The sequence below is a fragment of the Bos indicus x Bos taurus genome, chromosome 29 (genome assembly GCF_003369695.1).
Source record: "Bos indicus x Bos taurus breed Angus x Brahman F1 hybrid chromosome 29, Bos_hybrid_MaternalHap_v2.0, whole genome shotgun sequence".
NCBI classification, from domain to species: Eukaryota; Metazoa; Chordata; class Mammalia; order Artiodactyla; family Bovidae; genus Bos; species Bos indicus x Bos taurus.
The window spans coordinates 6,333,171-6,349,130 of record NC_040104.1 but is presented as its reverse complement, the minus strand read 5'-3'; the positions used below and the strand labels follow the sequence as shown (position 1 = coordinate 6,349,130).

Here is a 15,960-nt window from a genome sequence, read left to right as displayed (position 1 = left end):
GGATTCTCCAGGCAGGAACACTGGAGTGGATTGCTGTTTCCTTCTCCCTTTTAAATATGCTCTCAGAGTATCTGCCATCCATAGGGCTTTCATTTCAAACACTATCTTTAATTTCCAAGATTTCTAATAGAGTTTTTTTGCCATTGATTTCTGTTTAATCAATGGCAGTGTATTCTTATTTCATGACTTCTTTTTCTATTTGAGGATATAAAATATAGAGCGCTATTTTAAAAAATATATATATATTTATTTATTTTTGGCATGCTGGGTCTTTGTTGCTGCGCATGGACTTTCTTTGATTGTAGTGAGTGAGTGCTACTTTTTTATTTTAATTGGAGGCTAATTACTTTACAATATTGTGGTTTTTGCCATACATTCACATGAATCAGCCATGGGTATACATGTGTTCCCCATCCTGAATCCCCCTCCCACCTCTCTCCCCATCCCATCCCTCTGGGTCATCCCAGTGCACCAGCCCTGAGCACCCTACCCTGTCTCATGCATCGAACCTGGACTGGCAATCTATTTCACATATGATAATATACATGTTTCAATGCTATTCTCTCAAATCATCCCACGCGAGGGCTATTTTTAACAAAAAGTCATGGACTCTAGGGCATGAGGACTCAGTTGTTGTGGTTCATGGGCTTACTTGCTCTGCAAGTGGAATCTTCTTGGACAAGGGATCAAACCTATGTCCCCTGCAATGGCAGATGAACTCCTATCCACTATACCATCAGGCAAGTCCTAGAGCACTTATTTTAAAGTTCCTTTCAGGTTGTTTTATTAATTCTGTTTCCTCTGGTATACCCTCTGTTGGTTGATATATGTCATATTTTTCATGTTATTGGTCTTTGTTGGTTGGTAATTTTTAGTTAAGAGCTGATTTTCCATGATCCTTTTGTCCTGGACACATCCTACATTGCAGCCTTCCAGTAGGAGGTTCTCTGGATTGCTGAGCCCTTATTGGCAGGGCATATATCTTGGACTAAAACTTTGCTTAAGTGGCAAGATAAAAAAGCTCTTGTATCTTAATAGAATATACTGTTCTGAGTCTCATCTGCATTTACATTCCTTGGCTCTAAGGCGCTTATCCTGCATCACTTGACTTGTAACCAACCCTCAGGTAGACAGGTACCAAATCTTTGGCTTTTGTTCATGTTTTGTTCTATCTGTGGCCTCTGTAGCTCTTGCTTTTAAACCTGTTGTTGCAATATTGGGCCTATGTTTTTTTTTTTCCAGTCCGTGCCCCAAACATGGGACATCTCTTGTCCTTACTTACCACTGTGGACTCTCTTTTTCATTTCTGAAGATCAGGGAAGAATACAAAATGGAGTACAAAATGAAGTACAAATGTATATCTTGGAATACAAAATGAAGCAGGGCAAAGGCTAACAGAGTTTTGCGAAGAGAATACACTGGTCATAGCAAACACCCTCTTCCAGCAACATAAGAGATGACTGTACACATGGACATCACCAGATGGTCAGTACCAAAACCAGATTGATTCTGTTCTTTGTAGCCAAAGATGGAGAAGCTCTATATGGTCAGCAAAAACAAGACCGGGAGCTGACTGTGGCTCAGATCATGAACTCCTTATTGCCAAATTCAGACTTAAATTGAAGAAAGTAGGGAAAACCAGTAGACCATTCAGGTATGACTTAAATCAAATCCCTTATGATTATGCAGTGGAAATGACAAATAGATTCAAGGGATTAGATCTGATAGGCAGAGTGCCTGAAGAACTATGTATGGAGGTTTGTAACATTACACAGGAGGCAATGATCAAACCATCCCAAAGAAAAAGAAATGCAACAAGGCAAAATGGTTGTCTGAGGAGGCCTTACAAATAGCCGAGAAAAGAAGAGAAACTAAAGGCAAAGGAAAAAGGAAAGATATACCCATCTGAATGCAGCATTCCAAACAATAGCAAGGAGAGATAAGAAAGCCTTCCTAAATGAATAATGCAGAGATCTCTTCAAGAAAATTAAAGATACCAAGGGAACATTTCATGCAAAGATGGGCACAATTAAGGACAGAAATGGTATGGACCTAATAGAAACAGAAGAGATTAAGAAGAGGTGGCAAGGACACAGAGAAGAACTATACAGAAAAGATGTTAATGACCCAGATAACCACAATGATGTGATTACTCACCAAGAGCCAGACATCTTGGAGCGTGAAGTCAAGTGGGCCTTAGGAAGCATTACTACAAACAAAGCAGGTGGGGGTGATGGAATTCCAGCCGAGCTATTTCAAATCCTAAAAGATGATGCTCTTAAAGTGCTGCACTCAATATACCAGCAAGTTTGGAAAACTCAGCAGTGGCCATGGGACTGGAAAAGGTCAGTTTTCATTCCACTTCCAAAGAAGGACAATGCCAAAGAATGTTCAAACTGCCGTACAACTGTGCTGATTTCACACACTAACAAAGTAATGCTCAAAATTCTCCAAACCAGGCTTCAACCATACATGAACTGAGAACTTTCAGATGTTCAAGCTGGATTTAGAAAAGGCAGAGGAACCAGAGATCAAATTGCCAACATCCGTTGGATCATAGAAAAATCGAGGGAATTCCAGAAAAACATCTGCTTCATTGACTATGCTAAAGCCTTTGACTGTGTGGACCACAACAAACTGTGGAAAATTCTTAAAGAGATGGGAATACTAGACCACCTTACCTGTCTCCTGAGAAACCTGTATTTGGGTCAAGAAGCAACAGTTAGAACCGGACATGGAACAACGGGCTGGTTCAAACTGGGAAAAGAGTATGTCAAGGCTGTATATTGTACCCTGCTTATTTAACTTATATGCAGAGTACATCATGTGAAATGCCAGGCTGGATGAATCACAAGCTGAAATCAAGATTGCCAGGAGAAATATCAATAACCTCAGATATGCAGATGATACCACCCTAATGGCAGAAAGTGAAGAGGAACTAAAGAGCCTCTTGATGAAGGTGAAAGAGGAAAGTGAAAGGCTGGCTTAAAACTCAACATTCAAAAAACTAAGATCATGGCATCCAGTCCCATCACTTCATGGCAAATAGATGGGGAAACAATGACAGATTTTATTTTCCTGGGCTCCAAAATCACTGCAGATGGTGACTGCAGCCATGAAAATTCAGGACTGATTTCCTTGAAGATTGACTGGTTTGATTAATTAAAATTGATTTCCCCCCAAATAGCTACTCATTCTTTAAGGAAATTGTTAAGATTTCTAGAGAATTCCAATTTATTGACAAAACTTTTTCTCATGTATCTACATTTGTTTTCCCCATTCTGTATTGTATTACTACTTTATAGGATTCAGGAAAATTTTTTATTATTTCACAGAAAGGTAATTGAATCACAGGGAAAAAAAAAAAGGGCATTGCCCTAGGTCAGAAAGTGAGTCAGTGGTAAAACCGAGGACTGATGCAACTCATCCTGGTTTAGTACCAACTTCATTAAACTTCAGTGCAGCATAACCTTGCTGCCATATTATCTTGGGCTTTGTGACTGAATTGTCCTTGAAAAACAAACTAATGGCAAGAAAAATAGTACCCATTAAGACTGGTAGCTAGAACTTGATCTTGGTAAAGTTCATACTTTCTGAGATGGTTAAAACTTTATTAGATACATAGTATGAATGCTTTAGAAAAAAGTTGTGCCATTATTATAGGATATATTTTGAATTCTTGTGTAGTATCAACACTGTCAGCCTCATTTATAAGGTAGAACTTGTAGAGACTGATATATCTTTATTCATATTTAATTTTCCATTTAACACTATTGTAGAGGGGGACTAAGGGATAGCATTTTATAAAATGAAAAATTTGGTTTTTTTTCCCCTTTATAATATTACTGCCAGAGTACAGAAAGTAGGAAAGATAGTGAATACTTTGAGGTTCTATTTGTTGACTATGATCCAGGACACACTGATGCTTTGTGTAAAGAGTTCTAAATTGATGTATATAAATATACCAAGTAGTTAATTGACAAATTAGCGAGAGTTTGCTTTTCTTTATTAAAGACTACCTCTTAAAGGACAGACCATACAGTATTAGATCAATGCCTGAGAGGGCTATTCTTGAATTTTTCTGCTTTAAGTTCTAAGTTAGCTCACTTCCTGGATTTGTATTATTAAACAGTGAAGTGAGAAATAGATCTGATAGACAGAGTGCCTGATGAACTATGGACAGAGGTTCTTGACATTGTACAGGAGACAGTGATCAAGACCATCCCCATGGAAAAGAAACGCAAAAAAGCAACATGGCTGTCTGAGGAGGCCTTACAGATAGCTGTGAAAAGAAGAGAAGTGAAAAGCAAAGGAGAAAAGGAAAGATATAAGCATCTGAATGCAGAGTTCCAAAGAATAGCAAGGAGAGATAAGAAAACCTTCCTCAGCGATCAATGCAAAGAAATAGAGGAAAACAACAGAATGGAAAAGACTAGAGATCTCTTCAAGAAAATTAGAGATAAGAAAATTAGGGAACATTTCATGCAAAGATGGGCTCGATAAGGGACAGAAATGGTATGGACCTAAAAGAAGCAGAAGATATTAAGAAGAGGTGGCAAGAATACACAGAAGAACTGTACAAAAAAGATGTTCACGACACAGATAATCATGATGGTGTGATCACTCACCTAGAGCCAGGCATCCTGGCATGTGAAGTCGAGTGGGCCTTAGAAAGCATCACTATGAACAAAGCTAGTGGAGGTGACGGAATTCCAGTTGAGCTGTTTCAAATCCTGAAAGATGATGCTGTGAAAGTGCTGCACTCTATATGCCAGCAAATTTGGAAAACTCAGCAGTGGCCACAGGACTGGAAAAGATCAGTTTTCATTCTAATCCCAAGGAAAGGCAATGCCAAAGAATGCTCAAGCTACCGCACAATTGCACTCATTTCACACCCTAGTAAAGTAATGCTCAAAATTCTTCAAGCCAGGCTTCAGCAGTACGTGAACTGTGAACTTCCAGATGTTCAAGCTGGATTTAGAAAAGGCAGAGGAACCAGAGATCAAATTGCCAACATCTGCTGGATCATCAAAAAAGCGAGAGAGTTCCAGAAAAACATCTATTTCTGCTTTGTTGACTATGCCAAAGCCTTTGACTGTGTGGACCACAATAAACTGTGGAAAATTCTGAAAGAGGTGGGAATACCAGACCAACTGATCTGCCTCTTGAGAAACCTATATGCAGTTAAAACTGGACATGGAACAACAGACTGGTTCCAAATAGGAAAGGGAGTACGTCAAGGCTGTATATTGTCACCCTGCTTATTTAACTTACATGCAGCGTATATCATGAGAAACGCTGGGCTGGAAGAAGCACAAGCTGGTATCAAGATTGCCGGGAGAAATATCAATAACCTCAGATATGCAGATGACACCACCCTTTTGGCAGAAAGTGAGGAAGAACAGTGAAAGAGGAGAGTGAAAAAGTTGGCTTAAAGCTCAGCATTCAGAAAACGAAGATTATGGCATCTGGTCCCATCACTTCATGGGACATAGATGGGGAAACAGTGGAAACAGTGTCAGACTTTATTTTTGGGGGGCTCCAAAATCATTGCAGATGGTGATTGCACCCATGAAATTAAAAGACACTTACTCCTTGGAAGGAAAGTTATGACCAACCTAGATAGCATATTCAAAAGCAGAGATATTACTTTGCCAACAAAGGTCCAGACGTCTAGTCAAGGCTATGGTTTTTCCTATGGTCATGTATGGATGTGAGAGTTGGACTGTGAAGAAAGCTGAGCACTGAAGAATTGATGCTTTTGAACCGTGGTGTTGGAGAGACTCTTGAGAGTCCCTTGGACTGCAAGGAGATCCAACCAGTCCATCCTAAAGGACATCAGTCCTGGGTATTCATTGGAAGGACTGATGCTGAAGCTGAAACTCCAGTACTTTGGCCACCTCATGCGAAGAGTTGACTTATTGTAAAAGACCCTGATGCTGGGAGGGATTGGGGGCAGGAGGAGAAGGGGACGACAGAGGATGAGATGGCTGGATGGCATCACTGACCCGATGGACATGAGTCTGGGTGAACTCCGAGAGTTGGTGATTGACAGGGAGGCCTGGCATGCTGCAATTCATGAGGTCACAAAGAGTTGGACACGACTGAGCAACTGAACTGAACTGATTTATTAAAAAGTATAAGACTATCAGTTAGAACTAGCAGCTCAGATTTCTGGCATTGGATATGACCTTGTGGAAATGAACTGAAAATACAAACTGATTTAGTGAATTTTCAATTTGTGTAAAATTGAAAACATGAGATTAAATGTCTTAACCCCATAAAGTAATTCTAAATGTTCAATCAATTTGCTGATTCATAGCCATTTCCAGTTGTATTTAAAATTCTGCAGATAATCTTTTCATCAGGGAAAAGCCTACTTGGCTCATCAGTTTAACGGACAACTCCAGAAACTCTGGTGCTTATCCAAACTGCTTGTTCTCTGTTGTTGCCATTTCTTCTCATACAGATATGCAATCCGTACTGCCTGGATTCTTTGCGAACCTGAACTGGACTTCAGAGGAGGCCAGCCATTCTCAGGACACATCAGGGCTAAGACCCTTCCAGATGATTTTTGAGGCAAGTTTTGCTGTGGTTCTATAAATTAATGATGTTTTGATTCTTATTTTTCTACAAATGTAATAACAGAAAATAAAAGCATAGGTCCTTTATAGAATAAAGTTGAAATAAGGTATTGGTTCCCAGACTTCCCTGAACAGATTTTAAATCACTTGGAAGCTTTGAAAATAGTGATGTTTGTGTTTTACTCTAAGAGGTTGTCATTTAATTGGTCTTGGGTGTTGGATTAGTCTGCTTGGGCTGCCATAAAAAAAAAATACCACATGTTGGGTGGCTTAAACAACAGAAACTTATTTTCTCATGCTTCTTTATGAAGTTAGAAGTCCAAGTTCAAGGTATCTTGTCACCATTTGCTCACATGATCTTTCCTCTGTACGTATGTGGAGAGAGAGCTTTCTGGTATCTCTTCCTCTTCTTACATGGACAGTCCTATCAAATTAGAGGTCCACACTTATGACCTCATTTAACCTTATGACATCCCTAAGGCCCTGTCTCCAAATAAATCAAAATGGTGGCTAAGGCTGCAACAGATGAATTTGGGGGAATATAATCTGGTCCATAGAGGTGTGGCCTGGGCTTTGGGATATTTTTAGAATCCCAGATAATTCCTAATGTGCAGGTGAATTTGAGAACCACTGAAATAAACCACTATTTGATTTTGGACCTCCTGAAGAAGAAAGCAAGAATGGATGCCCAGTGCAGATCCTATTTAAATATTTTTATTAGGTTGGTTTAAAGATTTTTATTGATTTGTCTGTAGCCCTGATTTGTGAGAGTGACAATTGAGTCCTCCATTCCCATTATCAATTCTCTGATCTTTCCTTTCTTTGAACTGGTGGAGACAAAGAATATGTTAAACACTCTCCCAAAAAGCACATGGGAGGCTATTCTCCATGTTGGAACAATTATATCCTTCTTCTAAAAGGAAATGAACATGGAATCAGGACAATAGATATCCTTGGCTGTGCCATATCTTGTTTAGGGGAATGAAGGGTAAACAATTTGGAGCAGTTAATGGTTAGTCAAACAGAGGCAAAAGGAGAAGGGGGCAGCAGAGGATGAGATGATTGACTAGCATCACCGACTCAGTGGACATGTTGTTGTCCAGTCCCTCAGTCGTGTCCAACTCTTTGCAATCCCATGGACTGCAGCATTCCAGGCTTCTCTCTCCTTCACTTCCTCCTGGAGTTTGCTCAAACTCATGTCCACTGAGTCAGTGATGCCATCCAACCATCTCATCCTCTGTCGCCCCTTCTTCTCCTGCTTTCAGTCTTTCCCAGCATCAGGGTCTTTTTCAGTGAGTCAGTTCTTCCCATCAGGTGCCCAAAATATTGGAGCTTCAGCATCAGTCCTTCCAATGCATATTCAGGCTTGATTTCCTTTAGGATTGACTGGCTTGATCTTGCTGTCCAAGAGACTCGCAAGAGTCTTCTCCAGCACCACAGTTCAAAAGTATCAGCTCAGACTTTTTTATGGTCCAACTGTCACATACATACATGACTATTGGAAAAACCATTGCTTTGCCTATATGGACCTTTGTTGGCAAAGTGATGTCTCTGCTTTTTAGTACACTGTATAGATTTGTCATAGCTCTTCTTCCAAGGAGCTTTTAATTTCAGGGCTGCAGTCACCATCTGCAGTGATTTTGGAGCCCAAGGAAATAAAGTCTATCACTGTTTCCATTGTTTCCCCATCTATTTGCCATAAAGTGATGGGACTGGATGCCATGATCTTCATTTTTTGAATATTGAGTTTTAAGCCACCTTTTTCACTCTCCTCTTTCACTTTCATCAAGAGGCTCTTTAGTTCCTTTTCACTTTCTGCCATTAGGGTGGTGTTATCTGCATATCTGAGGTTGTTGGTATTTCTCCTGGCGATCTTGATTCCAGCTTGTGATTCATCCAGCCCCGCATTTCACATGATATCCTCTGCATGTAAGTTAAATAAGCAGGATGACAATATACAGTCTTGACATACTCCTTTCCCAATTTGAACCAGTCCAGTGTTCCATGTCCGGTTCGAACTGTTGCTTCTTGACCCAAATACAGGTTTCTCAGGAGACAGGTAAGGTGGTCTGGTATTCCCATCTCTTTAAAAATGTTCCAGTTTGTTGTGATTTAGCATAGTCTTTAGCATAGTCAATGAAGCAGAAGTAGATGTTTTTCTGGAATTCCCTCGATTTTTCTATGATCCAACAGATGTTGGCAATTTGATCTCTGGTTCCTCTGCCTTTTCTAAATCCAGCTTGTACATCTAGAAGCTCTCAGTTCATGTACTGTTGAAGCCTAGCTTGAAGGATTTTGAGCATTACCTTGCTAGCATGTGAAATGAGCACAGTGTACGGTAGTTCAAACATTCTTGGGTTTCCCTTGGGACTCAGCTGGTGAAGAATCCACCTGCAGTGAGGGAGACCTGGGTTCGATCCCTGGATTGGGACGATCCCCTGGAGAAGGTAAAGGCTACTGCTCCAGTATTCCGGCCTGGAGAATTCCATGGACTGTATAGTCCATGGGGTCGCAGAGTCAGGGACTTTCACTGTCACTTTCGCTTGAACATTCTTTGGCATTGTCCTTCTTTGGGAGTGGAATGAAAACTGACCTTTTCAGTCCAGTGGCCACTGCTTAGTTTTCCAAACTTGCTAGCATATTGAGTGTAGCACTTTAGCAGTGTCATCTTTTAGGATTTGAAATATCTCAGCTGGAATTCCATCACCTCCACTAGCTTTGTTTGTAGTGATGCTTCCTAAGGCCTGCTTGACCTCACACTGCAGGTGAATGACCACACCATCGTAGTCATCCAAGTCATTAAGACCTTTTTTGTACTGTTCTTCTGTGTTTTCTTGTCACCTCTTAATATCTTCTGTTTCTGTCAGGTCCTTGATGTTCCTGTCCTTTTTTGTGCCCATATTTGCATGAAATAGTCCCGTGGTATCTGTAATTTTCTTGAAGAGATCTCTAGTCTTTCCCATTCTATTGTTTTCCTCTATTTCTTTGGACTCTTCACTTAAGAAGGCTTTTTATCTCTCCTTGTTATTCTTTGGAACTCTGCATTCAGATGAGTATATCTTTCCCTTTCTCCTTTGCATTTAGATTCTCTTCTTTTCTCAGCTGTTTGTAAGGCCTCCTCAGAAAACCACTTTGCCTTATTGCATTTCTTGAATCTGAGCAAATTCTGGGAGATAGTGGAGGAGAGAGGAACCTGGCATGATGCAGTCCATGGGGTTGCAAAGAATCGGAGGGGACTTAGCTACTGAAGAAGAACAACAACAGTTATAAAACCATTATTGTCAGGTAGCAAAAAAAAAAAAAAAACCCAAAAAAGCCACTTGATTCCAGTGAACCAAGGAAAACAGTGCTAGAAAAGGAAATCATGTGTTTTACTCAGTCTGAACAAAAAGTGATCATTCTTACACCTAGCATATGTATTATTTAAGCCTCCTGACAACTCTGTGAAGTGGCTAGGACAAGAATTTCAGAGAATTTGACTGTCTTTCCCAAGGTCATTCCATAGTTAAGTGACAGAATCTGAATCAAAGCCTTACTCATATTGATTAGTGCTGTTTCAATATTTATTCATTCCGTTAGATACCTCTGTTTGTTCACGATAGCTTCACTGTCCTAGAAAGAGTCCCAAGATATTACTTGATCCCAAGGAACTTGCAATCTTGGAATATCAAGGAAATGATAGATAAGTAAACAAATAATTACAATACAGTGTAATAGAGATTTTTCTGGGTATAAGGAGTTCATGAAAGAATAAAAAATTATCATCAGAGTGATAAAATTTCTTTTTTTTCCCTATTGCAAAAGCAGTGTTTCTCTCAAGCAAGTCAAAGTGTACATTGAGAGCACAGATAATTTGACTTAATCAAGGTGCATGTCTGGGTTCATATCTTTTCACATAAGAATGGGATGTTTCAGTTTAAGGTTTCCAGAACAGTACACCTCCAGTCTGGCTGTGGAAATTGGTGATTGGAAATAAGTAGAGGTCAAGGTCATTGGAGTTGAGAAGGTCAGAGAATTTTGGGACCAAGTCCTCACTTAGACTGGTCATCTGCTTGGATGTGGAAGTCAACCAAGATGATGACAGGACTTAGAGTACAGAGGACAGCTGTGCTTAGTGCCAGGTAATCAGTTGGTGATAGGTGGGGAGAGGTAAGAGTAGTATAACCTCAGAGGAACAAGGATTTCTGAAAGCATTTGTTCTATCTGATGGTCTTTGATACTTGAATGAAGAGAATGGGGAGAGGAAAAGGGGAGGTTGTGAAAAGATTTCATCATACGTGTATACTTCAGGTGGGGAGAAGGGCCAGGTAGCAAGGTTTACAGCAAAGGCTAGTGAATGGAGACATCCGTGAAAAGGCAGTAACAAGTGATCCACTGCTTTGGGCATGTGGGGAAAGCTAATTCCAGGGAAGACTGAGGGAAAACTTCATTTAAGAGAGATGCTGGTGGGACTTCCCTGGTGGTCCAGTGGTTAAAACGCTGCACTTCCAGTGCTCCCACTGCAGGGCCCGTGCATTGAATCCCTGGGCTGGAAACTGAGATCCCACATGCAGTGCCAGGTGGCCAAAAAAAAGGTTGCTGGGTTTGTGTTTATGCTCAGTCCTGCACCTTGGAGTCCATTAGGCTGGGTGATATGTCCTTCAAAAAACAATTTGATTTTGCAAGATCTTGACAGATTTATCCATTTTTGTATTCATTTTTGTTATAATAGTAAATGATACAATGACTAGAGATATACATGTAGACATAAAAACATCTATCTCTGTGTTTCTCTTATTATCCATCATCTGGGTACTTACCTATTTAAGCAAAGAAAGAGACACTGATATTCTCTTACAAAGTCATATACAGCCCATAACTGCATAAGTTTATATTTAAAAATATAAAATCCCTCCCATAATCTATCATATGATTAGACTTGTATTTAAGGATAATGACTGAAACATATGATTCAGTGGTAATTTCTGCTGCCCAGGACTGGCAGCATATTTTTTTCCTGATAACATATAAGTTCACTGTTTCTGAAGGTACGTTAGGCCTGGGTACTGGCTGTAAAAGATTGTGTAGTGTCTCTTCCTCCCTCCCCCCATCTCTCTCTTTCAATAATTTATCAGTAGGTCTTAAAAGGAGCTATTTGTTTTGTGTTAACTATCCTCTGCTGACCTGACATTATTTCACTTTATATTCTCAGTCTGGATTAGGTGCCAATCATTCCTGTGTATTTTTTTAGCTTCTCTTATATGTTTAAATCATAAAGCTTCTTCACATTATCATATAAATTATTTATTTCCTCTTTCTCTTCTACTTAAGTGTAACCTCTTCAAATTTAGAGATGGTTTTACTTATCTCTGTAAACCTAGGCACATAATAAACATTAAGTGTTTTATCAATGAGTAAATACATATACATATTCAGTAATCATATGTAAGCATTGCCCATAAGGTTCCATAAGAAATAATGATAGATTACATAATATCTGATTCAGATAGCTATGTACAGAAAATGAGCTTTCTTGGAGAGGTAGCATTGTATAGTGAAAGGTGGGCTTTGGAGTTCTCAGATCTAGGTTTGAATCCCAATTCTGTGAGCTAATTAGCTATGTGTGACCTTGGACAAATTAATTAGCTTCTTTAGTCTCATTATCCTCACCCATAAAATGGGGATATCTTCTACTTGTATGTAAACTGCTTGGCATGTAGCAGGTGTTCAGTAAATGATAGTTCCCATCATTATTAATGGTAGACCCTCCCTGGTAGCTTTTCAAGGAACTTTCACTTGTTTGGTTGCCTTACTGCTAGATATAATTAAGCCCTTTATATGATACACCCTATAATCACTAAGGTTACAGAAGTTTGAAACTGTTCCAAGAAGTTGTTTTTGAAGTGTTAAGTATGGAAAATGCTTTAAAGAGACCATTGCTTTTCTGCATTTGAACATTTTATAATAAACATTTTAAAAATAAGGATATGACTGATATGTATGCCACAGTTAGTGTTTACTTACTACTACTTACACATGTTAATAATCCTAGATTTGCTTCCAAATTTTCTAATAATCCCCATCCATTTTTCTAATATTTTAAAATATTTTTATGATAGTTATTCTAATCATCCCCACCCATTGCACAGTTATTGATCTTTTTTTCAGTGAACTTATAAAAAAGTATTATAATAATTTATTCTTCTTTATTAGCTATTTACATGTTTTTTCTTTATTGTGTTGAGATTTTGAGATTTGGGACCTTTTTTCTCCTTTAATATGTACCTAGTACATGAGTTTGTATTCTCTGAGCCACTAATAAAAACTTACTGATTTCTGACTCTATTTCCTCTTCATTAACTTCTCTAGTTTTTAGGAGACACCTTCTAACTATGGTTTTAAGGACATTATATTAAATGTAAAGAGCTTCCCTGATAGCTCAGTTGGTAAAGAATCCACCTGCAAGGCAGGAGACCCCAGTTCAATTCTTGGGTCAGGAAGATCTTCTGGAGAAGGGATAGGATACCCTCTCCAGTGTTCTTGGGCTTCCCTTGTGGCTCAGCTGGTAAAGAATCCACCTGCAATGTGGGAGACCCGAATTTGATCACTGGCTTGTAGTGTAGGAAAGTGGTTAAAGCTAAAGCTTTGGAGCCAGATCAGCAAGACCTTGGCAAGGTTGTTTAATCTCTTTGAACCTTTTTTTTTATTATTATTATTATGGAGGGCTTCCCTTGTGGCTCAACTGGTAAAGAATCCATCTTCTATGCGTGGGAGACCTGGTTCAATCCCAGTTTCATTCACTTTCACAGAACACAGACCTTCTGACTTTTGAGCTTCTGCTTTACAGCTTTTCCTTAAAAATAAATGGATGAACAGATTAAGGTTTAAAAATAGGGTCTTTTTAACGTCTGCTCCTTTGACTCCATTGAGATTCTTTGGTTTTTTAAATTTTATTTATTTACTTTTGGCTGTGCTGAGTCTTCATTGCTGATATGGGCTTTTCTCTAGTAGTTGCAAACAGGGGCTACTCTCTAGCTGTGGTGCGTGGGCTAACTGCGGTGACTTCTGTTGGAGTGGAGCACAGGCTCTGAAGCACATGAGCTTCAGTAGTGGCAGTGCCTGGGCTCTAGAGCACAGGCTCAACAGTTGTGGTGCACAGGCTTATTGCTCCATGGCATGTGGGATATTCCCGGATCAGGGATTGAACCCATGTCTTCTGCACTGGCAGGTGGATTCTTTACCACTGAGCCTCCAGGAAAGCCCCATTGAAATTCTTAATACAGATTGACCCTCATTAGGATAGTAGAGTTAAGCTAGGATTACTCTTCTCAGCTCCAATCTAAATTACTTTTTTCCCCCTGGATGTCTGAGGTGTAGTTATTTTTATAAGAAGAAATATCATAATTTAATTCATTTGTGCCCTTGAGTTTGTGCTTATGTGGTGGATGTTTTTGTTATAGGCTGATGTAAAGCCCAGGACTTTGATGACAGATAGTCTGGTTATAAAGAATTTTTTACGCAAAGTCATCACTGTGCTCCCCAAGGTAAGCTGTTCTTTCTGCACAATAATGATTCTCTTGTTTAAGTCATGTGTTTTTAAGAGACCTCTACTCTGTAGGGCATGGGAACATCTGATTGGTTCTCTTTCTTTTTATGACAGTGATTAAAAGTTTTAATATTGAATTGGTTTGGTTCCTGTATCTCTAAGGCAGGCTTGGTATTGGCCATGTGACATCTTTGAGAGCCTGTGGATATAGAGAGAACTTTGTTTTAGATTCATATTTTCACTGCCTTACTGTTTTATTGTATCACTTTGAATACCTCATTTCCCTCCTCTGTGCTTCTTTTTTCTTTTAAACCTGGATAATAAACTGCTGATTATCTCCTCCTTTTCTAAAGTGACTATAAGAGTAAATAAGGAAATTCTGACTTTAAACTCAGGAGAGCTAAAATTTTTATTATTACCTGTAGTTAGAAATGTTCATAAAGTCACAGCAATAAAGTATGCTGTATAACTTTCCTGGTTTTTCTTGCAGGTTTCCTACTATTTCTGTCTTAAGCAAGATTCAGTATTTATTGTTAGCCAGTCTCTATTCCAAGTGTTCACCACATATTCATTCATTCAGCTCTCCCAGTACCCCTTGTGAAGTAGGTTTTATCATCATCATCCCCATTTTACAGCCCAGGAAACTGTGGTGCTGAAGTTAAATAACTTGCAGAGCCACAATTTGAAAGGATACAGTCTGGCTCTAGAGTCTCTTATTACCCATGATATTATGTAGAAAGAAAAAGTATAGGTTGAAGGTAGAAAATAATTACAACAGTAAAGTAAACTGGAGGGAGAACATAAGAGTCTGATGGGGATAGGAGAAGAAAAAACAAAGAAAAAAGCATGGAATTTCCATATATGAAAACAATGGAAGCAATAGAGAGAGAAACGGATAGTTCTTTAAGAAGGGGAGAAGAAATACATTAGGAGAACAGCAGAGGACAAAGGGTAATATTTCCTCATCAGTTGAGTTCAACTGTTCAATTGTGCAGCCCTACGGACTGCAGCCCGCCAGACTTCCCTGTCTATCACCAGCTCCTGGAGCTTACTCAAACTCATGTCCGTCGAGTTGGTGATGCCATCCAACCATCTCATCCTCTATCATCCCCTTCTCCTCCCGCCTTGAGTCTTTCCCAGCATCAGGATCTTTTCAAATGAGTCAGCTCTTTGCATCAGTTGGCCAGGTGGCCAAAGTATTGGAGTTTCAGCTTCAGCATCAGTCCCTCCAATGAATATTCAGGACTGATTTCCTTTAGGATGGACTGGTTGGATTTCCTTGCAGTTCAAGGGACTCTAAAGAGTCTTCTCCAACCCCACAGTTTGAAAGCATCAATTCTTCAGCGCTCAGCTTTCTTTATAGTCCAACTCTCACATCCATACATGACTACTGGATAAACCATAGCTTTGATTAGACGGACCTTTGTTGGCAAAGTATTGTCTCTGCTTTTTAATATGCTGTCTAGGTTGGCCATAGCTTTTTTCCAAGGAGCAAGCATCTTTTAATTTCATGGCTGCAGTCACCATCTGCAGTGATTTTGGAGCCCCCCAAAATAAAGTTATGACCAACCTAGATAGCATGTTTAAAAGCAGAGACATTACTTTGCCAACAAAGGTTCGTCTAGTCAAGGCTATGATTTTTCCTGCGGTCATGTATGGATGTGAGAGTTGGACTGTGAAGAAGGCTGAGCGCAGAAGAATTGATGCTTTTGAACTGTGGTGTTGGAGAAGACTCTTGAGAGTCCCTTGGACTGCAAAGAGATCCAACCAGTCCATTCTGAAGGAGATCAGCCCTGGGATTTCTTTGGAAGGAATGATGCTAAAGCTGAAACTCTAGTACTTTGGCCACCT

At 39.5% G+C, this 15,960-nt stretch overlaps 1 protein-coding gene and 1 long non-coding RNA gene across 9 annotated transcripts in view; one reads left to right on the top strand and one right to left on the bottom strand.

Moving 5' to 3' along the window:
• RCE1 (Ras converting CAAX endopeptidase 1) overlaps positions 1 to 15,960 on the top strand; it is an 89,663-nt gene that overhangs the window by 39,511 nt on the left and 34,192 nt on the right. For 5 of the 7 annotated variants that reach the window (XM_027532837.1, XM_027532839.1, XM_027532836.1 and 2 more), the window contains 2 exons: positions 6,470 to 6,579; positions 14,024 to 14,107. In XM_027532837.1, coding sequence (XP_027388638.1) covers positions 6,470 to 6,579; positions 14,024 to 14,107 — 194 coding nt within the window. The remainder of the gene's footprint in view (positions 1 to 6,469; positions 6,580 to 14,023; positions 14,108 to 15,960) is intronic. The other 2 variants (XM_027532842.1, XM_027532843.1) reach the window with 1 other exon arrangement.
• LOC113886533 overlaps positions 9,786 to 15,960 on the bottom strand; it is a 37,001-nt gene continuing 30,826 nt past the window's right edge. Inside the window, exon 4 of one of the 2 annotated variants that reach the window (XR_003509461.1) lies at positions 9,786 to 9,825. This is a non-coding gene — a long non-coding RNA (uncharacterized LOC113886533). Of the gene's footprint in view, positions 9,829 to 15,960 lie in introns of both variants that reach the window. The other variant, XR_003509460.1, reaches the window with a different exon arrangement.